This window comes from Grammomys surdaster, unplaced genomic scaffold (assembly GCF_004785775.1).
Source record: "Grammomys surdaster isolate TR1022 unplaced genomic scaffold, NIH_TR_1.0 190, whole genome shotgun sequence".
NCBI lineage: Eukaryota > Metazoa > Chordata > Mammalia > Rodentia > Muridae > Grammomys > Grammomys surdaster.
This window is the reverse complement of record NW_021604635.1, coordinates 2,535,454-2,563,204: the sequence shown is the minus strand read 5'-3', so window position 1 is coordinate 2,563,204 and position 27,751 is coordinate 2,535,454. Positions and strand designations below refer to the sequence as shown.

Genomic DNA, 27,751 nt, shown 5'->3' with positions numbered 1-27,751 from the left:
CATAACACAGATTCATAAGCCTTTTAAAGTTAGGATAGATAACAGAGTGTTCTATTTGACAAAACGATAGACTAGGTGTCAGGTGTATTTTGTACCTTATAAATTACAGAATGGTAATAGTTGTGCTCAATTTTTATCTGAGATTAAAAGAGCTTTAAATTGGACAGAAAGGGAGAAGTGTTATGGATAGCCCTGGTGCTATTTGTATTTTGATGCTAATTCTGCTTCCCCAAGAGGGGCTGCCTGTGGAGGGGAAGAGGAAAGGCAGAAAAGGGTGTCTTGCTTTTGGATGGGGAGAGCTTAGAGGAAACGTAGCTAGCAAGAGGTCCCCAGTGTAGACGGCAGATCTGCCAGGATTCACCATTGGAGGATTTAACTTAGAATGGCTTATAAATTACGATGCTAGTTGCTGTGCCCAGTGATTGAGTTCCTATTAACTCTGAACTAAGTTTGTGTGGTGTTTCCCTTCACATGGTGACTCAACTGGGTTCCAGAGAGAGAGGTACAGCAGCAAAGCATGGGTTTGCAAGAAGTGAACCCCCAAAGGCCATTGGAATTTGGAATCGTGGGGCTGATGTGGCAGTGACCCGCCAGAGGGAACCTAACAAGCTAGGTAGAGAGGTTTTGGAACACCGGGTCAGAGGCCCACTAGTACATTTGCTGACAAAGTGTAGATTGCTTTTTTGGATTTCATGCTACAATTATGTAAGAGAAAAATGCTTTGAAATTTGTTTAGATGAATCTTTATTGAATTATAACAGTTTTTCACTTATTTTTATAAAGATCTATTTATTTTTATGTATGCTTCCTTGTATTTATGTCTGTGTATCATAGGCATGGCCAGTACCCACAGAGGACAGAGGAGAGCATCAGATACAGGAACTAGAGTTACAGGTAGGAGCTGGAACTGAACAGGGGTCCTCGGAGGAGCGAGCACTCTTAACAGATAAGCCAGCTTTCCAGTCCTGGGTCTTCATTTCTTAGTAAAGACAGGTCAGCACTAAGGTCCACTATCATGGTCCTCCCTCCCTACCTTGTTACTCAAAACTCAAACTGAGAGCGACTGCTGGGCGGCTGGTAGCCAGAAACCACGTGTAGGATGCAAACCAAAGCCTCAATGCTTTCAGATCTGGGACCAAAGCCGGCTTCATGAGGGAGGGACACGAAAATGAGTTCATCTCCGTCCTTCAGGGCTGACGTCACACACTAGGAAGAAAAGCTGGATGGAAAGGTTAGTAGGGCTAGAGTCATCTTCACACATCTAAATGCACACAGAAAAAACACATACACACACATACACACACACATAACCACACCATACACACATGCACACACATGCACACACGTACCCACACCACACACACACCATACACACACACACTACATACCACACAGACACACACACCCACACACACCACACACACACCACACACAGATACACACCACACAGACACACACATATACACACACCACACAGACACACATACCCTCACACACCACACACACATGCACACACACACACACCACATACCACACAGACACCCCCCACACCACACACACATACCACACACACACCACACACACACACACCACACACAAATACTACACAGACACACACATACACACACAGACACACACACACTCACACACCACACACACACACCACACACAAATACACACCACACAAACAGACAGACACCACACAGAGACACACACCCTCACACACCACACACACACACACACACACACACACACACACACACACACATTACCTTACCTTTCAGGTCTGAATGAAATCCCAGATGGAGCTGTTTTGGCTTGTAAAGTTGTAAGTTGAACATTTTCTGCCACACTGGGTAGAGAGCCATCCTCGGTCCTTCTGTCGTGCTTAACTGGTACCTGTAATAACAAGTCAGTATTGGGTTTTCTGTTTTGTTTTTTAAGGTAGCAAAGGATTCTCATAATATAGCAAAGGGAGCTCCTACTCCTGAGACTAATATCAATGGTTCTGTCCAGACGCCTTCTTGTCCTAAAGTCAAGATTGAATCCATTTGTGGAAAGGCAATTCCAAGTAAAAAGAAAAGACTTGCTGGTCTAGAACCACCTAAATGTTCTTTAGTATTCTGTCTTTTGTGTCAGAGCTGCACCATTTATTTTTGAGAAAATCATTTGCATACATATTACAGTAGCCATCAGTCAATGTGTTTCTGTCTTATCTAGCTTAGGAAGTCACACCACAGACAGGCTTGCAGTGGCTCAGCTCACGCTCCGTGTGCCTGGCCTTCCTGTCTCCTGCTCGGGCTTCCTACTGAACCCATGCTCGTGGAACCACAAGATACTTAGCTGTAGGGTTTTTAGTTTATTTAGTGGTTTATTTTTGTTTCTTAGTAGTGTTTATAATAAATAATCTGCCCTACTCCATTACCCTGCTAGTTTCTCTCACACAGTGGGTCTCCATCGAGCCACATGGCTACCTAGCCTCTTCAACCACAAGGGCTATGACCACCAACACCCCCAAAGTACTCAGAGCTTTCAGAAGTGACATAAAGATGGACCGAATCATGAACTGTCTTGTTTTTGTCCATATAAAAGGTGATCTTTTTACTCTTTTACAAAAACAAATATACTGATTTTGTCCCCATGTTCTATCCATGGACTTAACCAAGTACAGATCAAAAATATTTGAAAATGATCAAACTTGTACTGCATGTATAGATTTTTTCTGTCATATTCCCTAATTGATATAATTATTTTACATTGCATAAATATTAGAAGTAATCAAGACGTGATTTAAAGTATCTGAGAAGTTGTGTACAGACCGTATGTGTTAGGTTTCAAATCTGGGACAATGGCTGAGGTGCCCATTTACCAGATCAAAGCAGATATGGCCTCCAGGTTCTCCCAGCATCTCTCAGCCTTCCTGTTACAGGATATGACTGGCATACCCTACTCCCTACCCTAAATTTCTCTAGCCCAGAGGCTGGACTGCTCTTCCTCCAGCTGCCTTTCCTTATATAATTCAACTATTTTGGTTACCTGTCCCTTCTACCTGCTCTTTTGGGTTTCTTGGCTGTCCCCCGCCCCCCTGCTTCCACATGGCTCAGGGTCATGTCCACTCGGACAGATGTGTCTGCCTCTGGCTATGCTCTCCCACATATTTATATTAAACTTTCTCCTCCACCATACCTAGGAACAGTCGTGTGCTTTCCTTTTTATTTGTTTTTTTTTCATACAAATGCTATGTTATTTTATGTAGCAGACTTAAGTACCCGTGGATTTTGGTATCATGGGGTCCTTGTGGACACTTAAGAACAACTCCATTAGAGCTTCACGTTTTAGGGAAAGACGATTACACAGAGGCTGAGGGATGGAGTGAAGGTGACCACAGCAACGCTGCCCTGATCTGGGAAGGCTTCATTGGCTGCCCTCTTCTTTCCTCATGTTCTTAACTATGTATTTTCCGTGCTGCAGCGAACTTCTATCCAAAACCAGACTGACAGTTGCAGAGTTACACTTTCAACCGAAAGGAAACACCAGGAAAGGTGGAACCATGAGATGGCTCGGCAGGGTCAGCAGGGTCGGCAGGGAAAGGTGCTGCTTGCTGCCAAGCTTGACGGCCTGAGTTTCATTCCCAGGATCAACGGTGGAAAGAGAGAACTGGCTCTTTCGGTTTGTCCCCTGACCTCAGCATATGGATGCTGGAACATGCATGGATATATATATGACATATGCACACCAAATCAATCAAATGAATGAATGAATGAATGAATGAATGAACGAGATAGAGGCAGGAGGAATTCAGATAAGGGAACGGATAATGGTAATTAATTACTGTAGATGATTAAAAAGAATACAGCAAGGCTTTGGTCCTAATTTCCAGAGCCAGTGAGTGAGCTGTAATCCAGAAGATGCCCTTGGGTTTATTTTAACACTAGAGCTGTGTAAAACTGATCCAAACTACCTAGATAATATTCTAATATAGAATCGGTCTAATGTAAATTCGGGGTTACCCTAGACTTGTAACACCAGGTGCATTTTTTTTTAAATTGTTTCTTACAAATAGCCAAGCTTTTAATCACTTACAGTCTTTGGTCTTTGAAACCTTCTTGTCATTTTACTGCCCATAAAATGAGTCTTTGAAAAATGTTGGTGAGAATATCTGGATAATGTTGAAGCAGAACTTAGGGAGCGGAGGGTCGGGGATCTAAGCCCTGTAAAGTAAAAAGGAAAGCACAGTAGATCTCTTGTTGCAACATACAGACCCAGATTCAACATAAACTTTTATTATAACTTATCCTTAGCATTTAATTCAAGTGAGGATGTCAAACTTTGGATAACTGTGTGTGCGTGTGTGTGTGTGTGTGTGTGTGTGTGTGTGTGTTTGCCTGGGGATGACATGACCAAGGGAAAAGGGGATTGTGGGAGATTTGGTCCCTGAGATGTAAATATGTAGACTGAGATCCACTCTATAATAGGATGTGGCTAATTAACGAGGCTCTCAGGTAAGGAAGACGAGCACTCAGAGTCTGGCTCAGGTCAACTGGATATTGGCAATACCATTTGTTGAGATAGCACCTTGCTCCCGAAGGAGTCAGAGCGGAGGAGTAGAAGCTGAATCCTGCTTTTCCTGCTGAACTCGTGACCCAGAGACTCCAAAGCCGAGACATCTAGTCGTCACCAGATGTACTGGTCTAGTGCGCAGAGGAGAGTTTTGATTGAGCTGCAGGTAGAGACGTGCAAACAGTGATCAAAGCCATGGGACCTGGGGCTTTCGTCACTGGGAACAGTGTGGGAGGGAGGAGTCAGACCCAGCTCTGAATGGCTCTGCTCTGTAGAGGCTGGTTCTGGACGGAAGGACTAGAACTAGAGATGAAAGCTGTGGACTGCCATGAGTCACTGCCATGAAAAGGAACAGGAAAGGTGTCTAGGAGTATGCAATTGTCTGATTCAAACACTGCAGAAGCAGGTAATGAGAATTCAGTAGTGTCCATGCACTTAGAGACATGGGGACTGTGATTCTGGCAAGATCAGCAGCAGTGAAGAGGTAGGGATTAAAAAGCAGACAGTTGGGGATATGGCAGAGAACTGTACTTGGTCCCTAAGTGTCATTCTCCTTTTACTTCTTTAGAAATAGAGTCCCCAGCCGGGCGGTGGTGGTGCACGCCTTTAATCCCAGCACTTGGGAGGCAGAGGCAGGTGGATTTCTGGGTTCGAGGCCAGCCTGATCTACAGAGTGAGTTCCAGGACAGCCAGAGCTACACAGAGAAACTCCGTCTCAAAAAAAAAAGAAAAAGAAAAAAAAAGAAAGAAATAGAGTCCCCAGCTTCTTGTCAGACATTTAGTGTCCTGTAGTAAAAGCTACACATCCAGTCTTCTGGGCTAAATGTCAGCTAATGAGATATGCGGAACTTCCAGGAAGTACCTTTAAGAGAGCTGTGAGCTCTTCTAGTGTTCTCATTTCTTGTTGGCCGGAAAGCTTAAGCAGCCATTTTGGTCCATGGAGTACAAGTCACACACTTGAACGGCAGGCAGCTCATGACTAGTCTGCATCGCATGTCGTGGGAGGCTCACGACAGTCCATGAGAAAGCTATCGCTAGACTATTCACATCCACAGCCACAGTTCATTTTAAATCTCCCTCCGTGTGACTCTGTCTCCCTCGCCTTAGTGGACGTGGGCTGTAGAGTAAGTTAAAGGGAGTGATTACAACTCTTGAAAAACTCTTGACTGTGAACAGAAGAAATGTGTGGTCAAGAGAGGTGGTTCTATTATCAATTTTGCTGGGCTTTTGTTGTTTTTGTATATGTATATGATTATGTATATTGTATGATTATGCATATGTATATGATTATGTATATGGATGTGATTATGGGTATGGCCTGGCATCAAACTCAATCCTTCCTGTCTTCAGTGGTGGGATAGCCTGGGCTCTGGATATATATATTATAGGCCAGGGTTACAGGCATAAGCCATCAAACCTGGGTTCAAGGAAGGCCTCTATTTTAGTAGATTTTATGATCTTGACACATATATGATCAATACATAATTGTTAGTTACAAGATCCTTTCTGGGTGATACGCCCTAGAGAATTGTCATCCAGAATCCTTGACTGACAGGAAATACCGGTGTGGAGAAAGGAATCAGGCAAAGGATTGCGCAAGACTCCTGAGAAGGTAGCGTAGGGGGGATGCTGCCAACGGGAGAGCCCAAGAAGGAAAAGGACAGGGTGGTTACTCTAGTTTTTGTGGCTATAATGAAATAGTAGAAATAGCCAGCCACTCTCTTGAGGGTTCACTTTGCTGGGTAGCTAGATGACATTAGGAGCCTCAGGGCCTCTGAATGGGGATCCAAATGGTATTATGCTTCGCCTATAAAAAGGCAGCAGCAGGGCTTCGCTGATGCCCTAGTAGAGGAGTATACTTCCTCCGCCAAAATAATAGAACCTGAGTTCTTCCTCTATCCCTGGGTGGAGAAATGACTTTTTTCTTGGGGGGGGGGGGGAGGTTTGGTTTTTCGAGACAGGGTTTCTCTGTGTAGCCCTGGCTGTCCTGGAACTCACTCTGTAGACCAGGCTGGCCTCGAACTCAGAAATCTGCCTGCCTCTGCCTCCCAAGTGCTGGGATTAAAGGCATGCGCCACCACCGCCCAGCCAAGAAATGACATTCTAAACTGCCCCCAAATTGTACGCCATTCTCTTTTTAAGAATTCATCTTGGGGCTGGAGAGATGACTCAGCAGCAGTTGACATCTGCCCGTAACCTCCAGTTCCAGGGGATCTGGACTCTGCAGATGCTGCGTGCATATACATGCAGACAAAACACCCATACAAAGTAAAAAATAAATAAATCAATAAAAAATATAAAAACAACCAACAACAGCAACAAAAATAATTCATCTTAATGGGTCTCTCAGTCAACTGGCCGGAAGTCCGCCCTTCAGGGATGCTGGAGGTGTGCTAAGCAGACAGGAGGAATGCTAACCTCCAAAGAGGACGGACATTCAGAAGCTTGTCGCTGTATGCTCCCCCAAAAGTAACAGACGAATGATGCCTGTCAATCACATTGATGATTGACAGACAGAGATGTGCTGCTGTATTCCCCCTCACCCCCCACCAAATATCCTGTGCAGGTGCTTACAGATCCTTACACTAAGCCTGTCTGCTTTTCTAACTTAAACAAACAAACAAAACAAAACAAATACCCCACAACTTTTTCTCCTCCCTTTCAATCCTCTTTTTGGCTATTGGCCACAATCCTAGCATGCTTCACCACCACTCCTGCAGATCTTCCTCTTTCCCTGGATACCAGCTGCCGCAGCCCCGCCTGCAGCTGCTCACTGACCTCTGTCACTGAAAATGCTTCCTGGGACCCCTGGGCTGCCTTCCTCGCAGCTGTCGCTGCAACTCACTGCTTATCCTCGCTGTGGTCGACTGACTGCTCATCCTCGCTGTGGTTATTTTCCACACAAATTCGAACAAAATGTTGCCTCATCTTTCTGAGTCTTTTTTAAAGTCTTTGGCCAATAACACTAGGAAGCCACAAAAGGGAATCGCAACTCTCTGGTGACAAGGGGGCCCCACAAGAACTACCTGAATTCTTTCAGAGAGCAGCCCCGCAGCAAGCTAAGCTCCACCCCAAAGGTTCATTTGCATTGTGGGCCCACCCCGCCCCCACCGCCCAGGCCGCGAACCGCGCACCGTGTGCGGTGGGAGCCGAGCCCAGGCCAGCCGTGGCCACGCTCCTGGGCGCTTTTTATTTTTTCCTCAAGGTTTGAACTAGGGGATGACACAGACTTACAAAAGTAGCAAGACAGCTTTACTCAAAGCACAGCTGAGAGAGGGGGACACAGTCAAGAGTGACAGCCTGCCACAGGAGTGAGGGCACTCAAAGACCCCAGTCATTGTTTAGGGTTTCCTTTTCTGGGTCTCAAGAGAAGGGGGAAGGTGGTTAACGAGGGGCAGAGTGGAGGGGTCTCTATTTTTGACCCATAGATTAGATCGTGTAATCGTATTTTCCTACTACGAGCAACCCCTTCCCATCATGCATCTTATCACATGCACACCCAGTTGCCTAAGCATAAGGTGGTAAGTAGGGTGATCTCCCTGAAAGTTCACTTTAATGGTGCAATTTGCCTTACTGTGCATGCACCCTAACTCAGCTCAGGTTGAGTCGGCCTATCTGTCTCACACAGGAATATACTGAGAAGACACTCCAATAGAAACTGTTGCTATTTGATTATTAGGGGTGGAGAGCCATTACTGTATGTGTGCCATTACTGTATGTGTAGCCCCAAGAGATCTGAGGTCGCTAGGGGAATTGTCTGAAGAGGGGCGTCTACATGGTACTCGCAGGTGAAGCGGCTAGGCTGCCAAGTGAATCAGAGAAGGGATGCCAGCTTTCTAAACTTGTCCCTATTCCTTCCTGCCTCCAGAGCACATGTGTCTTCCATTCTGCGGGAAGGAAGTCTGCAGGTACACCTTGTCAAGGGTTTGCTTGTTCTGAGTTAACCTTCAATCGAGGCTGTCAAGACTTGGTGGTTTCCATGTCTGTGAACCTGCCTCCTGCAGGCAGAGAGGAGACAATGACTACCCGACCAGAGGGGCAGGGGACAGACACTGCAATAATTAACTGCCCTGCCCCATGCTGACTGTAATGAGACAGAAGACAGAGTTTTACCATATTAGTTCACTGTCGTCTCGGATTGCTGGTTCTGTGAATAAAGTGCAATTTAAAGACTCACTTCTTCGTGTTTTTGCCTGTGTGTTGGGTGGCACAGACCCAGCTACAAACCCCCTCCACAACATGTAGAGCGGGTCCTCTAGGCCTGGAGTCTAGAGTAACTTCTTTCTCTTCTAGAGGCGAGGCCCTTCCCTCCATCTTAAGAAAGAGGGACCCTCCTAGTCAGGACCATTAGAAAGCTACTCATTCTGGCTCTTCTCCATAAATTCCAGAGCCTGAGGGTCCTGGATGGCAGCTCTCAAGGAGACATTACTTAGGAGGGATCACAAAGCAGTCTTGTGGGCGAGAAGCAGAGGAAGAAGACAAAGAAAAGTTCCGTAGCAAAAGGCAGGTTGCATTACTTGGCAGTGGAGGTCACAGCAGGGCTCTCTGACTTAGGGCAGAACGGTGACAGTAAGCCTGGGGCAGGGACACCAAAGCCCACGGCAAGGGCGAGGCAAGCACGGAGGCAGGGGGAGGGCCTGTGGCCTTCATGGGCAAGGGCCGCTGTGTTCTCAACTAGCTTCTGAAAACTATTTCTTCAGCTCATTCATGTGGGCAAGCAGCCACAGGAAACACAAAGAACTAAACACATGTATGAAACTGTAGGGCCCATTGTATACAATTACTGACAAAAGACTACCCTAAGTGTCAGATATGTGTTATTCCATTTAATGTGCAGAACAAGCATGGGGGTATTCACATTTTCCTGTGGGGAGTCAGTTAACCTGACGGTCTTCCCCAAAAGCTGACACATTCTACCAGTCTTTTGTCCAGATGAGAAAGGAAGAGCTTGACAATCCTAATGTTGGTCCAGGCATAGTTACCAAGCGTGGTAACTATGATATTCCTCACCAATCTGGAATTGATTCAGTACGCATCGTACCGATGAGGAAGCCAATTCTGGGGTCTGATGCTCATGCTGCCCACTGTCTACACTGCCCACAGGGCTACTCTGGTGGCCATCTGTACCCCTGAGCCCCAGCACCCAACAGTCATAACGTCCTCTCTGAATCTTAGAAATGTGGTCGATGGTGCTCAGATCATTGAGCTGCTCTGACAAAGAGTGTGATACTTAATGTTCTTCTGCAGGTGGTTTTACACTTTCCTCTAACCAGAGGGGATTGATTGAACTAAGTAGGAAATGTAGTGCAAACCATAGATGGGTTGTTTTTAACCCCATATGCTATTCCTTCAGTTCATAACCACATCGAACTCACTATCCCCCCTGGCCTTCAGTTGTTATCCAGTCTTGGAGTCATGGAGGCCCCGCCTCAACTCATGTCCCCAAGACTGGGTGATTTAGCCGGAGGAGGCTGTGCTCACCGACTGGGGAGCCCATCTGGACAGAGGGCTGCGGGGTGGCATGGAGCTGACTCTGTAGCTCCTGCACTCGTTGGAAGGCGTCCAGCTTCACACTGCGCTCCTGAGCAAGCCGGCTTCTCAGCTGTGGAGAGAGGGCAGGGAACAGACATGCTGTGTGGTGCTTTCTTTAGTTCCCTTGGTTCCCAGGGACTTTTGAGGGAGAGTAGAGGCCCAAGGCTACCCCATGATGAATAGTTTTCAGAATTCTGGATAGGCTGAACTCAGACCAGAATGAACAGCTTTGATAAACTGAATTAAAAATCCATCTCTGTAATCCTTGCTTTATCATTATTTGGTGTTCATTTATAACTTTATACATGTTTTTAAATTTTTATTTATTTTTATCTATTTATTTATTTATTTGTATCTGCATATCCATGTGTCTGTGTCTGGGCACCTGCAGGCCATGGTACCTGTGTGGGACTCAGAGGACAACTTGTGGGAACTTTCCTTTAACCTGTGTGGCTCCAGTGGATCAAACTCAGGTCATCAGACTGGGAGGCAGGTAAAGTGCCTTTACCCAGTGTGTTTAACATTTTTCTTTTCTACTGGGTGGATAGAAGGAAGTTAGAGCCCAGCTCCCAGCATCTACACCAGAGACCCACGGGAGCCCCTGGACAGTTTGAGCAATGGAAAAGGAGCTTTTTCCAGCTCTGCATCACAGCTAAGAAGGCCACCCCCATGTCTGAGTAACAGACTACCCTCTGCAACTGTACCATCTCCCAGGCTATAAGCTGACTCTCATGTGTAGGGTTCTTCCAAATGTCGTTTAGATCTCAGCAGCTCATCAGAGCTCCATGTTAGGAGGGCGTTGCAATATAAACCAAGTCCTGTGAACACTAGGTATGTGTTGAGCCCTTGTACTCTGGGGGGAGGGGAGGGGTAGAAGAGGCATAGTAAGAATTTCTGAGCCAAGTCTGGTTCAGTTAATTTCAGAAGTACTAGCAGAGGAAAGAGCCATGCTTACTAAGGACTGCCTTGGGTATAATGTCTTTGTCAAAGTCAACAGTTAATGAGAGGGTTGAGTCCAGGCTACCTATCTATTTCTGAGGCTTGTCTGTATTAATGGGCCCATCACAACCACGGACCCTAACCCCCATTGAAAGTTAGCTATTGGTCCCTGTTCTGGGATTTGAGTTTGTAGTTGAATTAATTATCCCAGCATGAGGTTTCTACTCACCTTAGAGCATTTATGTTCCTGGATGAGAGACACACACAGTCCTTATATTTTTAAATATGCCTTATTAGGCACACAATAGCTGGACGACTCCCTACCCTCCATGCTATTAGAATCTACCTTCTTATCCATATCCCAAGTTATTACTTACTGTGTTTCATCTGGGCTGCTCTTAGCTCCAATTGGCCAGCCCACATGGCCACATGTCTTTATGGCTCAGCTAACCCATAGTGGCTCTCCTTTCTCCTCTCAGTCACATTTCTTCTATCCCATGGCAACTTCTCTCTGCTTCTCCCAAACCCGCCAAACCTTAGCCCCACCTATGTCTCTTCTGCCCCACTATTAGCTGCTGGCATCTTTATTAACCAATCACAATTAACTGGGGGCAGGGTCACTCAGTATCTTACATGTAGACTCCTCTCTGGGGCATCAGTTGTGGGGGCCCCAAATTGGCATTCGAATACAAGTACCATTAGATCAAGCCACTACATGAGTCATCTAATCTTCCCTCACAACCTATGAGGAAAGATCACGAAGAATATCAAAGTCACCAAGTCACAGTTATAGCTCGGGGTACGATTCCAAAACCTATGCTCCAAGTAACCTTTCCAGGCACAGAGAACAGACAAGGGTATTCTCCAAAGTCTGCCAGTCATCAGCCATCCATGGAGGTGGGGCTTAGAGACAGGCCAAAGAAGCCACTGCTGGCCATGGCCACATGCTTGGTGGCCTTTTGCTGCCACTTAGGGTAGAGAAGGGCTGTCAGAGATGGAGAGAAGTCACTTAAAAAGGGCTGGCAGTTTTGATGGACATGTGTCTTGATTGAGAAAAATCCTAAGCTATTCATTCTAATTCCATCGGAATTGTTGCCATTAAATAAATAACAATTAAGCAACAACTAAAATAATAATTAGTGTAGGATTATAGTTTGAATATGAAATGCCTTCTATAGCTCACATGCTGTAACACTTGGTTCCCAGCTTGTGTTTTACGAGGCTGTGGAAACTTAAGACAGTAGAGCCTAATGGAGGAAGTAGGTCACAGAGTCAAGTTTTGTAGTCTGGCTCTATTTCTCATCCCCTCTCTGCTTCCTCATTGGGGGTTTGACATTACCAGCAGCCTTATACTTCTGCATCTTTTCCTTCTCTGCCGTGATGAACCTGTATCCCCTCAAACTGTGAGCCAATGGAATGTATCCCCTCAAACAGTGAGCCAACGGAATGTATTCCCTCAAACTGTGAGCCAAATCCCTTCAAACTGTGAGCTGAAAGAAACCCTTTCTCCTGTAAGTTGCTCTTGCCAAGTATTTTGTCGCAGCAATGGGAAAATTCAACACAGGTAACTAGTTCTATATGAACATGTTTGAAAGCTATGGGCCCTATACCGCTCCTTCATAGTCAGTGGCTGGTGAAACAAAGAGTCAGGCAGCAGAATTTTAATTGCTGGTCATTATAAGGTTAATACCTGGATCATTTTTTTTCTAGCTTTGGGAGAACCAGTAGCTTCCTGAGCTGATGTGACCTCCTGAGTTACCTAAAAGGTTATTGCCAAAAGCCTGACTGAAGCAGGCTCCACAGAATCCTGCACCTTCTGAGATTATTATATAGCAGGGGCCTTCCAATAAAAACAAAACACACCAGTTAAGATAGGTGTCATGCAGCTCTCCTGTAAGACTCAGTGAGAGCGAGTCCTAGCAAGGCTGGAAAGGGACTTTTTTTTTTTGTAGGTGTTTTCTCTATGTAGCTTAGATTGATTTCAAACTCATGACAAAGCCGCATGCCTCAGTGTCCCTGGTGCTGGGATTACAGACGTGAGTCACCATGCCCAGTTCATAAATGTGAAATTCTAATTTCCTTTCACTCTGCAACAGCTCGTCCCCTCTCTCCATTTCCTTGAAAGCATTTTATTCAGCGTTCCCTCAATTCAATTTAATTCCCTTCACAGAACTTCTTGTAGAGCCCTTGAAACCCTTGACCAATAATAGTTCAATCTAATTTTCAAATTGCTTTTCTGTCTGTTATTATCTCTAGTGAATGAATTAAGGGCTTTATTCACCCATGGAAATGTGTAAAGCACCTTCTGTGTCGGGTTTTATTGAATTACCTTCTGTAGTCTGCTTATTGAGGTTGAATTAATCCATACATGCATTATAATAACCCCTTTCTATTTCCCCAGGGGGTATAGTTATAAAAATTATGTCTGAAATCCACTTTTGCTTTTCATGTTCGACTCTGTATTTCTAGACACACTGGAATGAAAAACCTCGTATTATAGTTTTCATATGCTTGCTGCTCTTCCAGATTGTAGCTCACAGTTCTCTAGAAGACCCCAGTTCAAAGGTTAAGACAGTATGAAAACAGGTAGTCATCAGGACACTGGGACTCTGAGCCTGGAGCTGCCTTGTTTAAGCACTTGCCCCAGAGTGGTTTGCAGAGAACCATTCCCAGGTGTGCCTAGGACTGACAGAGTAGAGACGAAGCTGTGAGGGGAGCAGAGAGTGCTGGGAACACACATTCTGTGGAGAGCTGGCTCCTCAGGCCCTCAGGGGCAGTGCCCTCAGGGCAGTGCCCTCAGGGGCAGGTTCAGCAGCCCTCACCTGCCTCAGGTCTCTGTCCATCTTCTTCTGCTGCAGCTGGCCTCTCTTCGAAGCCCGCTCGGCCTCTTCTGTCAGGAGCTGAAGTTTTTGTTCTTTTTGCTCCACGTCTTTTAGAAGCTTCTCCATGCGAGATGTTTTTATGATATCCAGCTGCTGCCGAGTGACAGAGTCTTGAGTCACTCTGTGTTCTAACTCCCTCAGCCGTTGAGCCTGGAGCAAGGGAGGGTCAAGGCAAGAAAGAAAGCAGTCAGCAGCAGGCAACAGAGGCAACCGAGGCTAGCTGAGGCAGCTGCCATTTCAGCATGGCTACCTGCGCTGTTCTTGGGCTCTGGGGACAACAGCCTGACTAGTCTGGGTCTGGTAAGCAGCAAGACCCCTAGGCTCTTGCCTCACCTGGTACTTCCTGAACAGGCACTTCTACTGTGAATCCCAAAGCATCAGTCAAAGGGATTGAACTCACAACAAACTATAATGAAAGCCCGGATGTGTTAATGCCCCTACAGAATATGAGCAGGTAAAGAAATCGAATTTCTCAACATTAAACATTGGATGAGGCTATCCACACTAACTAGCTATCCACCCGATGCTCATGTTGAATGCAAGCTGTATTTGCATTGCCCTGAAGTCTTTCTCATGGGGACCAGCAATGAACTCAAGTCCCCCCCTTGCCTCTGAGCAGGCAAGGATTCTTCATAGAAACATTCATGATGAAGGGCGCTTCTGACTTGGGCTCTGTTTTCATTCTCAAAGTGTCTCTGGGGAAACCAGACTCTAGATAGCTAAAGACAGAAAACTGGATCTGAGGATGGTGACATGAGCCAGCCTGAGCTATAAAGCAAGACCCTGTCTCTACAACAAGTAAAAATGGGAGAGAAAAAAGAGGAGGAGGGGGATATGCCAATTTTGAATTTGTTTATATTCCAGCTGAATGAAAATGAAGACATGACGGCTCCCAGGTACGGTTAAGGAGAAGATTTTTATTCTAGATATGATGGAGAGAACAGCTGGAAGCATCTGGAAGAGTCTAGAGCAGGGAGAGATAGTAGTACTCTAGACATGACTGGTAGACTGAACCGGGTCGTGAGAGGAGACAGGGTGAGGAAGAGTGAGCGAGGAAAAGAAAGATGGGGACCAAGAAATAGAGGGGGACCAAGAGAGAGACAAGCAACCATGAGAGCAAGACAATATGGAGCCACAATGGTTGGGTTATACAGGGAAGAAAGACGCTGGGGAAGGGGAGGGAAGCCCAGTGGCTGGAGAGGCTTGGGGACGGTGTGTGTGTGTGTGTGGGGGATGTTGCTGAGAGCAGCCAGGACGCTGTACAGGGTACTTGAGATGCTGTGAGACCCTGTCTTGATATGTTTATAGGTACCTCAGTTACCCATTTGTCCTGAGTTTCTTTGGGAACTAACTACATGTTCCTCTCAAATCAATGGTATTTGAAATGCTAGGGAGCTCTGGTGACTGTTCCGGGTTGCCACTGTGTCCCTTCTCATGACCACACTCAGGGTGGCTACCTCTGGGGCTCTAGGTACCTGGGTATCATTCTGCCACCGCAGCTTGCTGTTGTCAGTCTGAGCTTGGCTCAGGGCTTGCCTTGCAGCCAGGAGCTGGTGATAAAGTAAAGCCACCTCTTGCTCTGCCATCAGCTTGATTCTCAAGCACTCCTTTTTGCTGTGGCTAGATTCCTGCCAGCATTGCAAACACAGGGAAAGGGGAAGTCAGCTTCTCTTCTGTGGTTTTAATCTGAAGTCAGAGGGCCCTTCTTTAACTATAGGGTGGAGCTCTTGACTAGTGAATCTAGTCATGGGTAGCCTGACAGATCAGAGTAAATCCAGATTCCATGAAAGTGCGGCTTCTCAAACCACGACCGATATGTGCTTTGTGTTCAGTGTGTTTAAAGCAGACTTTCCTCTTACTACTCTGTTACTTCATTTCCCTCAGATTATCAAAGACGAAATCCAAAGCCAGCAGCCTCAAGCCGTTAATAAACACCCGCTTCCGTCTCTTCACCTTTCTTATGCTCCATTCTCTCATCTCCACGGCTGGCTGCACCTGTCTGTTTCTATTTCTCCCAACACTCTAAGGTTGCTTGTTCCCAGAGGGGAAAAAAGATCAATTGCCAATTTCCAGATTCTTTAGCGAGGCTGGGCCTGCCACCTGCCACCTGCCACCAGTGTGGCAGCTGCAGAAGCACCGTGTGTGTGTGTGTGTGTGTGTGTGTGTGTGTGTGTGTGTGTGTGTGTGTGGTATGCATGTGGGGGAGGGGCCTCTCTTCAGCACTTACCTTCTCTGCCCTGCTCAGCTGACCTCTGAGGTGTGCCTGCTGCACAGCCAGCCGCCAGCGGCCTAGGCTCCGAGCTTTGCACAGTAGAGCAGCCAGGGTGTTGCTGGTGTCCTGCTCTAAGGCACACAGTTGCTCCTGCCAAGAAGGCCTACTTTTAGAACAGGCTGCTTTTGCTCCTTTTCCAAACACCAGAAACATGCCTTCCAGAAAGACACATCACCATGTGGAGCCCCACCCCAGGGCCCCTTTAAAATGTCTAACCCCTTTGGAACACTAAGTGGGTCAGTGGCAAGCTGGGAGCTAGGGGGAAAGGCAGCATGAGTTCACGTACTTTGACTGGTACTTCGGCTGTGTTCTCTTTTGTTTCTCCCTCAGGTCTGGCAGAGCCCCAGGCTTTCTTTAGCTGCTTCACGTTGGCAATCCCTTCAGCTCTCACTTCACCAATGAGCTCACATACTTTCTGGATCAAATTAAACTGATTCTCATCCAGCTTCTCCTGAAAATTGTAGACTCAGGTCTACAATGGGTTTGAGGGCGTGAAGGGCAGGATTGAAATGCCCTCCACCCAGGCAGTTTTCCTCATGAGTATTACAAATCAGGCACATTAGAGAGCTCACCTGTTGTTCACCTACAGGTCCTAGAACATGCCTTGTTTGTCAACACCTGTACATTGACAGTGGGTAGAGCCATGGGAGGTGACAGAGAAAGTCTACTGACTAAATCAGGTTAGTTGGGAAAGGCAGATTTATGGCTCCCAGGTTGACGTGGAATCTGATGAGCCCTTATTGTTGATGAGCCACTACAGAGGAAACTCATTAAATATGGATAAGTGACAGAGGACAATGGGCTGGCTGCCTCCTTAGGCTCTGGCAGGGACCTGAGCACGGGACGTTCTGTCCTGAGTGGCCGTGGCTGATGATGACACAGACAGCTTATGTAAGCTGTTACTGCAGACTCAGGGCTGAGGGCTGAATTGACTCCTCCCAAACACATGTATTCAACCTCAAATGTCTGGAGACCTAATATCTTTCATAGGAGTGGGTTTTGATCCCAGGAAGACTGTACCCTGTAAGAGCAGAGAAGGTCATCTCTTTCTTTCTCTGGGCAGGGAGGTGTCAGCTCCTGGTCCACTAGGAAGAGAATAGACCATAGAGAAAACCATGCTCTTACCCTCATCTCTGACTCTTGGCTTCCAGAACTGTGAGAAAATAAACTGTGCTTTAGCCACTCAGTATATGCCATTTCATGGTGGTGGCTTCCACAGACTACGATGCTTAGAGTCTCAGGGCTGAGAAATGGGCATATGAACGCCCTTCCCATCTCTGAGCTACTTCCTCAGAGAGGAAGGCAGGAGGACAATGCCCAGTTAGAAACTATGGCAGGAAGCCTGGCCAGTTCCACTGGTTATCAGTGGGAAAGGACTTGGGTAGGGCTTCCCTACTGCTGGGGGTTTAGTAGAACTGCTTCAGTCTGGGAGGAGTTAAGAGTTCCATCTTTATCATATCTATATCTTTATCTTCTTATGCCTGCACTCTTGCTCTGGAAAGGCTGGCCTTCATTGACTTCTCCTGTAGCTCTAGGCACAATTCATTTTGAATTTGGTCTTTTTTTTTCAGATTTGTAAGCATTTGTATTTTTCAAGTAAGAAGAAATCTCTAATACTCTCTGTAAGGCAAAGTCAGAACATCAGGGGGGAAATCTCCTGTTAAAATAACCATAGGGTCTGTTCTGGAACTCCCAGGGACCGGAGACAGAGAGGTACAGGATTAAGTAGGGCTGGCTCTAGAAGGGTAGGAGGTCAGGGATTGAGTGGGGCTGGCTGTAAAGAGTATTCAGTGATGCAGAAGTGGGCTGGGGAAGAAAGCTATGGAGTGACGCATTGTAGGCGTGTCCTGAAACCCATAGGGCAGGGTCCCTAAGGTCCTGCTGGCTCATCTTAGGTATAGGACATCTGTCTCCCTGATGCTCAAACAGCTTTATACAGTGACTAGCTTCCACAAAGATGTAACTGGGAGTCCCATCGTTTCTCTTTTGAGGGGCTCCAGGTTGGTAGCTCCCCAATTCTAAACGTGAGAGAAAGGCAGAAGGTCACATTGAGGGTTAACCAGATCTGTGAAAACTAGTTCAGTTTCCAAACCTGCCCAGCAAGTTCTCCCACAGCAGCTCTCTCCTCTCAAGCAGGGCAGCTTAGAGGGCTTTTTTGCTTACCTACTGGGTGTCTCACTAATGGAAATAGCAGAGGTAGCAGCAGGAAGCTGAAGCAGAAGGCCTCCTCTTCCCAACAGCAGCTAGTTGTTGAATAAACAACTCGGTTATCTAAAACTCAGTGTCTGTCCTGAGAGCATAGTGACAACTCAGGCTGGTGACATCTCAGAGGTAAAGGGTGCTTGCTGCAGTGCCTGATGGCTTAAGTTTGGTCCCAGGAACCCCCATGGTGGAAGGAAAGAGCTGACTTCCACATGTGTGCTGTGGACGTGCATACTAACAGAGCACACACACACACCAACACACCACACACATCACATACACACACATAAACAGAACAAAATAAAATAATGACAACTCGCTGCTAATTCTCTCTAGCACAATCTTCTCGCTGGCCAGGTGTAGTGGTGCACGTCTATAACCTCACAGAAGAGAGGCTGAGGCAATAGGATTGTTTTGACTTTGAGGTTGGCATGGGCTATGTAGCAAGTTCCTGGGCAGCCAAGGCTACACAACAAGATCATGATTTAACAAAACAAAAAACCCAACCAAACAAAACCTTCCAGCTTAGAATTTTGGGGACTCAAGAATCTCTTGGTACCTCAAAGTCCCTTTTGCCATGGGTCCCTTGGTATGCAGCCACAGGCTTTCCCAACCGTGAGTGAGAGACACTTACCTTTATGTGTAAGCAGGTCATAAACAAAGCCTGCACTAATTCTCTGTACTCTTCCTGGACCTCTTTTCTAATCTGGATTTTCAGATTCTGATTCTCCTCTTCCAGGTCTGTGAGCTGGGCTCTCAGTGCAGTGATTTCCATGATCATGTCATGACTGAGCTCTGCAATCTACCGGAAACGAAGCAGAAGGTAAGGCATGAGATAAGGCTAGCAATGGATGGATTCCAAGTAGCAGAATAATCCCACGAAGGGTAGCACTGTCTCCCTGTTCAGTCTCATGAAGGCAAATAGCCTACTGGGTAGATGTGTGTGGCAGAACTTCATTGGTTCCTCCCTAGTGCTAAGGTGAGAGATGCTCACCCTTCATCGAACAGTCTTAATATGACAGATGAACGCGCCCTAAAGAGCTGGTATTTAAGCACAGCACTTTTGATAAACCCTGCAACCGTCTGGGCTTCATCACCACACTGGCCTTCCCTTGACCCCTCAACCAAATGTCACTTCATTTCTGAAGCGCATTCTACTTGGCATCTTAAAAAAAAGAAAGAAAGAAGCAATGCCCACACAATTCTGCCAAATAACACCCCCCCAAATAATACAGAACAGAGACAACTTAACAAACTTTAGAAAAAAACGCCCCTTAGGAGAGCATTTACGCAGAATGAAATGACAGTCCTCAAATGTGCCTGCATAAGGCCTCAGTGGACGAGATTTCTACAGGCAACACGAGCTTCCAGTGGACTGAGAGTGTAGTCACTGACCCACCTGGCCAGCACAGTCTTCAGAAGGAACTTGACTTCTTCGTAGCAAGTCTACCTCCTGAGGACGAGAAGTCAGGGCTCAGTCAACATACATGCAGTCCCTTCTGTGTGGTGTCTACACAGCCTCATTCCAAAACCCTCTGGCCCCTGATCCTGATTCTGTCAGTAGCCTGGGCTATGCTTGGCACCTTGTTAGTCTTTGGCTCCTCCCTTCCTCCCTCCTTCCCTTTCTCCCTCCTCCCCTCCCTCCTTCCCTCCGTCCTTCATGTATTCCAGACTGGCCTTGAACTTAATATATGGCCAAGGGTGACCTTAACCTTCTCACCTTCCTGCCTCTACCTCCCAACTCCTGGGATTCTGAGGCTGCACCACTCTAGGCAGTTAAACTTGGGGGTTTCTAACAACACATCAGGAGGTACCATGCAAGCCAGGCACTGTGGAGTGCTCGTAACCCCGAGGCTTGCTGACCAGCTAGCTAACATGAATTGGCAAGCTCCGGGTTCTAGTGAGAGAACATATCTCATGTCTGAGAAATGACACCCACAAGAATGTGTATACGTGTGTACACACAAATTAGCAACAACAACAACTCCACAATATAATCTCCAGGTTTCTACAATGATACAGAGTTTAACTATGGGGAGTCATCAACAGTGGGCAAGTCCAGGACTCCCTGATTAATACTTTAATGCTTCATTTAGGGTTTTTTTTTTTGGATAATTTCATATTTTTACCTTGAGTACAAAATAAAATTATATGGATCTTCAGATACAATCTATTTTGAAACAATATATAAAATATGATCCTTTGAGTACTATGACCTAGTTTTAAGGAGGTCTCACCACTAAAACTGACCCATGATATGAAGGCAAACAGACAGACAGACAGACAGACAGACAGATATACAGAGATAGAGATATAGAGATAGATGAGAGATAGAGATAAAGATTTTCCCTCCAAAGGCTCACCCTGTCTTACTCCTGGTAACAACTTCTGTCTTAGAGTTTCCATTGCTGTGAAGAGACACTATGACCAAAGTAATTCTTATATTGGGACATTGAATTGGGACTGGCTTATAGGTTCTGAGGTCCAGTCCTTTATCGTCATGTCGGGAACCATGGCAGCCTCCAGGCAGGCATGGCGAGGGAGGAGCTGAGAGTCTGACATCTTGTTCTGAGGACAAACAGGAACAGACTCCATCCTCAGGCAGAGGATGAGCCTCAGAAGGAGGGTCTCAAAGTCCACCCCCACAGTGAGACACTCCCTCCAATAAGGCCACACTTCCTAATAGTGCTCCTCTCTGGGCTAAGCATATTCAAACCACCACATTCCACTCCCTGGTCCCCATGGGCTTGTTCAAACAGATGAGTCTATGGGGGCCATACCTAGCCACAGCGTAATGAGAAGTGTATTTAGCCCAACTTCAAAAGTATCATAACAGTCTCAACAGTGTTAAATGTCCAAAGTTCAAAGTCTCTTCTGAGATTCACGCAATCTCTTAACTGTAATCCCCTAAGAAATTAAAATTAAAAAGCAGATCATGTATCTCCAACATCATAGGATATACATTACCATTCCAAAACATCATGGTGAGGAAATGCTGGAACAAACCAAGACAGGAACCAGCTGGGAAAACTCCAGACTCAGCATCTTCATGTCTGATGTGTCTCCAACTCCTTTCATCTTTATTGACTGCTGGTGGCAAATCTGGCATTCAGCAGCAACAACCTTTGTTCTCCTGGGCTGGCTCCACTCCCTGTTAGCAGCTTTCCTTGGCAGGTCTCCCACAGCCCTGACATCTCTTAATGTCTTTGGGTCTCCAAGGCAACTTCAACTTTACAGCTTCTTGTTTTCAGTGTCTGGGATCCACACATGATCTTCTGGGCTCTTCCAAAGGGCTTGGATCACTTCTCCATCTTTGTACTTTGCAGCATTCTAGGCTCTGGCTGACTCCACTCCACTGCTGCTGCTGTTCTTGGTGGCCATCCCATGGTCCTTACATCTCCAATACACTAGGGTCTAACCCTGAAACTAGGCTTCACCAATAGCCTCTCATGGGCTCTCTTCATGGTGCCAAGCCTCAACTTCTTTGCATGACCCCTTCAATCTTGGGCTGTCAACTGCAACTGAGGCTACACTTTCACCAGTGGCCTTCTCTAGCCTCTCACAGTACCAAGCCTCAGCTGCCTCCATGACCCCTTTATGCCTTTAAAAACCAGTACCACCTGGGTGACTTTTACAGATTACAAGACCAGCTGCCAAAGAGAGGTCTATCTTTGGAACACAGCTTCTTTGTGCTCTCAGAAAACACTTCCCAGAAGATTTTACCTCAGTGACGCCTGTCTCTTCTTAATCACCACTAATTTCTTAGCTCCAGCTAACCAGCATCAATTGTCCAAGTAGTCCCTCATATTCTTGACTATAAAGCCAGAGCCACATGGCTGAAGCTGCCAAGTTCTGATGCTTGCTGGAACATGGCCCCATTGTTATTACACTGTCATCAGCTTTCTGTTTTCCAACTCCTTCACTGCCTAAGCTTGGAACTTGTTCTGTAGATTGAGCTTGAATTCCAAGATCTGCATGTCTCTGTCTCCTGAACGCTGAGATTAAAGGTGTGTACTACCACGCCTGGATTTAAGCTTTTCTTCACCTAGAACTTGTTCTGTCCTAGGTTGTCCTTGAACTCGAAGATCTGCTTGCTTTGTCTCCTGGGATTAAAGGTATGTACCACCAAGCTTGGGCCTAAGCTTTTCATGGCCAGTATTTCTCAAGATCCATATCAAAAGCCGGTGTCATCCCATGTCAGGATCTGAATAAAAAATCTTATCTTCTAGTCTCAAAATCTGGATCATAGGTATGCTCTCCATTTCTGGATTGTAGTTCATTCCAGATTAAAAGTAAAAATGAAAACAATAACCAGGTAATAATGCCCAATATAATATATAACTATTCCTTGTACAACTGTTAACACATAAACAATAATCTTAGCTGGGTGGGATCCTGCTCTGTAGTCACCACTCCCTTATCTGTCTATCTCCTTGACCACAGGATTCAGTTTTATTGCATTTCCTGGTACTTTTTTTAATACTTGAACCATGCATTTTGTATTTTTTCTTTTTAGCTTAGTATGCTTGATCAAAACGCACTTCATGAGAGTAAACCAGTGAACAAAGTTTATGCTGAGTGTTTCTGAAACTTCCTTTGTCAATGCAATTATTGTGAGGCTTTTTCATCTTAGCCTCAGACAGACTCCAGATAAGGGCAAAAATCAGCCACATTGTTCACAAAACATCTTTCTTTTTTTTGTAGTTTTTTTTCAATACAGGGTTTCTCTGTGTAGTCCTGGCTGTCCTGGAACTCACTCTGTAGACCAGGCTGGCCTCGAACTCAGAAATCCGCCTGCCTCTGCCTCCCAAGTGCTGGGATTAAAGGCATGCACCCACCACTGCCTGGCTCAATGCCTTCTTTTAATGATGGTTCTTAAACACTTTAATCTCCTTTCTAGCCCACTACCCACCAGAGGTAGTGGAAAAGAAAGGATATGGTGGAGTGGATCTGTTTAGAGCAAATACCATCTGCATTGTCCGGAAATCAGTAATTCAGTTCGCAGGTCAGCAGAGGCAGCTCCATCCACTCACAAATACTTCACAGATATACCAGCAGTCAAGTTCGGTAGAGTCAGGATAGCAAACACGAATCAGCAGCAGTGGCACGACCTAGCAGAGACAGCCAGCCCTCAGCAGAATTGGCATGAGTCAATAGGAGGTATTAGGGACACCAGGAAAAATTTTTAGCTGTTTCTCTTAATGAATCGAAGATCAGCAAAGACTCAAGACCAAGAAGTATTGCACAGCTAGCTCTATAAGCAAGCCCTTTCCACAGTCTGTTGAGTCCTATTTATACTCCCTCCAAAAGCACATGCCCTCCACGGGTCTTGCCTCACCATGTATCTTCTATGTGAGTCTGACTTAGCAAGACTCCACATGAGTCTGTACCAGCTGACATCACTCTGCCAATCCATGGAAGTGGCAAGAAGCCTCAGCACACCAACAGGAATTTTTTGGTGTATTTCTCTCTGTGGAGTCACAATAAATGGAGCTCAACTACACAGTATAAGGTAGATCAATACATGGATATCATTAGCAAAGAATCCTTCATCACATGTTCTTTCATGTGCTTGCTTTAGCAGAACATCCTTTCACCTGTGTCTGCTTTAGCCTTTTACCTGTGTTCACTTCCGGAAAACACCCCTTTACGTGTTTACCCCAGCAACACACCATCCAATACAACCAACTTTCCAAAGAACCCTTAACTTTTTTCTTTAGTTCTACTTAAAGCATTCAATGGCTTTCCAAATCCAAAGTCCCCAAATCCACATTCCTCCAAACAAAAACACTGTCAGGCCTATCACCAGAATACTCTACTCCTGGTACCAAATTCTGTTTTAGTTAAGGTTTCCATTGCTATAAAGAAACACCATGACCAAGTCAATTCTTATAAAGGACAACATTTAATTGAGGGCTAGCTCACAGGTTCTAAGGTTCAGTCCATTATCATCACAGTGGGAAGCATGGCAGTGTTCAGGCAGGCATTGGGCTGGAGAAGGAGCTGAGAGTTTTACATCTTGTTCCAAAGGCAAACAGGAGAAGACTGCATCCACAGTGACACACTTCCTCCAACAAGGCCGAATGTACTCCAAGACCACACCTCCTAATAGTGCCACTCCCTGGACCAAACATGTTCAAACCACCATCCCATCCTTATTGGTCACATCTTGTATCCTTAGTAATACTCTAAAGCCTACATCCCAGTGCTGCTAGGACTGTCACCTTAGCAACCGAGAGTGCAAGGCCCAAGAAAAGAAACCAATGGACAGAAATGTGGAGGGCACCAATGCCCCCCAGGCTTGGCATAAGAACATCTCTCCTTGCTCCACTCAGATCTTCTTTGCCTGGTGACTCTGGGCCCTCCACGCCCACAAGCTTTCTCCTTTGCACTTCTCTGGGCACCTACCTGCTCCTTCTGGCTAAGCTTCTGCCTGGCATGCTGCAGGACATGCTCATAACACATGGAATAGGTCTCAAAGTTGCTGCGTTCTCTTGCCATCACATCACAGCCCAAGGAGAGGAGGCAGGCTTCCAGGTGCTCCCTCCGGAAAGTGATCTGAAAAGGGAATGGTGTGTCTCTCAGAAGCTCCACTGGAGCCTCTGGCCAGCCATCCTCTCCCTGCAGCTCCACTGGAGCCTCTGGCCAGTCATGCTCTCCCTGCAGCTGCACCCAGGCCTCTGGCCAGTCATATCAAGCAAGGGCTTGGGGGAGCATGTTACTTTGGCTCGTAGACACATTTTCATCTTCCCTCAACACCAAACCCTTGACTGGAGATGCCTCTCTTAGTTCTGCTCTGACCCTTTGCAGAGCCAGGGACAAGAGAAGAAACGGAAGCTGGCCATGTGTCTCAACCATTAACGGTTATAAGTCAGAGCAACAAACTATTAGAGTGCTAGATTTAGTTCTGCTTTCAAAGAAGATAAATGAGATGGCTGGGTTTGCACTTACGTCCAGAAACGACTAAGTTCTGTGGTGAGAGTTCACAGTGTGATCCCCACTTCTTACGTCAGGACCCTCACATGCCCGAACAGTACACTTCCAAATCCCACCTGGCCCTCTCCCTACGTGGCTACCTCTCGGTCTCGGACACAAGAAGTATTCATATCACGGGTGCGATCTATGTTCATTCTGGGAAACACAGTCAAGGAACAAGATATATGTAGATCAGTGGTTCTCAACCTGTGGATTGCAACCCTTTCAACGGGTCACCTAAGACGATCAGAATGCACAGATATTTATATTATGGATCACAACAGTAGCAAAATTACAGTTACGGAGTAGCAACAAAAACAATTTTATGGTTGGGGGGGTCACATGAGGGGCGGTATTAAAGGATCGTGGCGTTAGGAACAGTACTCTGTTCTACTAGAACCACTGGCCTAGATGGAAGCCTAGGGTTCTGAGTGGACATGTCCCTATGTCTCAGGGGAAAGGGCAGGCTATGGGAGGGCCAAATGGGGATGCTTTCTGAAGCATGGGCATTTTGCTCTGTTCTAAAGCATATGGCTCTCTTCCCTCAACACTTCCTGTAGAAGACTGGGCATACTCTTTGAAGGGACGGGAAAGAGGCCCCTCACAGCAACTTAGATTTACGCTCTGGAGAGAACTGAGGGCCAGTCTGGGAAAGGCAGGACCCGTGAGTCTACCCTACCTCTATTGCATTGCTCTGATAAAACACCAATCAAAACTAACTCTGGAGGAAAGGAATTCCACGGTTTACACATCTAGGTGACAGCATAACATTGAAGGAAGTCAGGGCAGGATGCTGAGCAGGAACTCAAAGCAGAGCACAGACGAGCAAAGCTTGGAGGCATGAACTCTGGCCCCTGATCCTGATGGCCCATGCTCAGTCATCCTTTTATGTGGCCCAGGATCACATGACTAGGCATTCCTAGTACTGCCCACAGGTCAAAGTAATGAAGGCAATTCCTCAGTGGAGGGTCTCTTTTCCCAGGCGACTCTGGTTTGTGTCAAATTGGCAATAAAAACCAGCCAGCATTGTGTCTGAGTGAGTACAGGTGTGTCCCCCTGTGTAGACACGAGTGCCTGTATGGGTATCTGAGGTCTTGGGGGGGTCAAGTCCAAGCTGCAATCTGCAATCTTACATGAGCTTTCTCTGTGACAGTTTCAAGATAAACCCAGATAGCTCCCTACTTGCCGATCTCTTGCTGCAGAAACCAGGCTATTCCTGGGACCTGCCCTGATCCCCTGGCTCTGATCTGCTTGTCTGAGGCTCGAGACACTGTCCTGTCAATACAACTTCATTGTTAAATTGACCTTCAGAGAAAATCGACAGTGGACTGACTTTGAGGTTGCGTAGGAACTAGGCAAGATGGCGGATAGGGAGGGGACCTAGCTCAGAGGAAAGACTACAGAAGCAGATTCAGTATTCCTGTGAGGAAGAACCTTTACAGTTCTAAGCCTTCTGACCTGGGAACACTCCTGTGAATTTATCATTAGGGAATATTATGATTTGGATTTAGAATGGTCCTGAAAGGTCACATGCTAAAGGCTTGGTTTCTGGCTATGGGCTTTGGTGGAGTGTTAACTGTGTTCTTGAGGGTTGAGACTTCCTCAGAGTATTGACTCATTGATGAAGTCAGACTTGATGGCGTTATTCTGGAGTGATGGAAGCTAGGATGTGAACTGCAGATGGAGAAAGCAGGTCTCAGGAGCTATGCCAGGGAGGACAGTCAGTCTTGCCTCAGCCTCCTTATTCTGGTTCTTTGCTTCCTGGTTGGCTTGAGGTGGGCAGCTTTCCTGTGCTATGCTTCCTCCATATTTCTGTTGTGCCACAGGCCCAAGAGCAACCAAGCCAACTGATGTGAACTCCTGAAACCAAGAATTAATAGAAAACCATCACCCCTTCAAGTTATGCTGGGAGCTGTGTCCCAGTGGAGACATGAAAGTGCAATGAAGTCGTGTGCAAAGTTTCCGTAAACATCTTAGTGTGCTCTCTAGTAGGAGAAAAACGACACCAGCCTCAAGTGGCTTCTAAGGGAAATGAGTTAAATCTACCTGGTCCATCTATAGGAAGTCATACTGACTAACAACTATGTATAGTATAAAGATATTATACATATCAATCACTATATATATCTATATCACCTCCATTTCTACACTCACACGCGCGCGCACACACACACACACACCATACACACACACACCATACACACACACACCATACACACACACACCATACACACACCATACACACACACACCACACACACACACACACGCCATACACACGCACACACACCACACACAACACCATACACACACACACCACACACACACACACACCATACACACGCACACACACACCACACACAACACCATACACACACGCACACACACAC

The 27,751-nt window shown here is 46.3% G+C and overlaps 1 protein-coding gene across 1 annotated transcript in view; it reads right to left on the bottom strand.

The window, feature by feature from the left end:
• Nucleotides 1-1,041: 1,041 nt before the first annotated feature.
• Nucleotides 1,042-27,751, bottom strand: part of LOC114622640 — a 150,300-nt gene continuing 123,590 nt past the window's right edge. Inside the window, exons 38-48 of the mRNA XM_028769051.1 lie at nt 24,796-24,945; nt 19,787-19,840; nt 19,022-19,189; nt 16,484-16,636; nt 16,141-16,275; nt 15,389-15,541; nt 13,854-14,063; nt 10,042-10,162; nt 4,084-4,211; nt 1,778-1,899; nt 1,042-1,129 (exon numbers count right to left, since the gene is read on the bottom strand). Of these exons, the coding sequence (XP_028624884.1) occupies nt 1,042-1,129; nt 1,778-1,899; nt 4,084-4,211; nt 10,042-10,162; nt 13,854-14,063; nt 15,389-15,541; nt 16,141-16,275; nt 16,484-16,636; nt 19,022-19,189; nt 19,787-19,840; nt 24,796-24,945 (1,482 nt within the window). The remainder of the gene's footprint in view (nt 1,130-1,777; nt 1,900-4,083; nt 4,212-10,041; nt 10,163-13,853; nt 14,064-15,388; nt 15,542-16,140; nt 16,276-16,483; nt 16,637-19,021; nt 19,190-19,786; nt 19,841-24,795; nt 24,946-27,751) is intronic.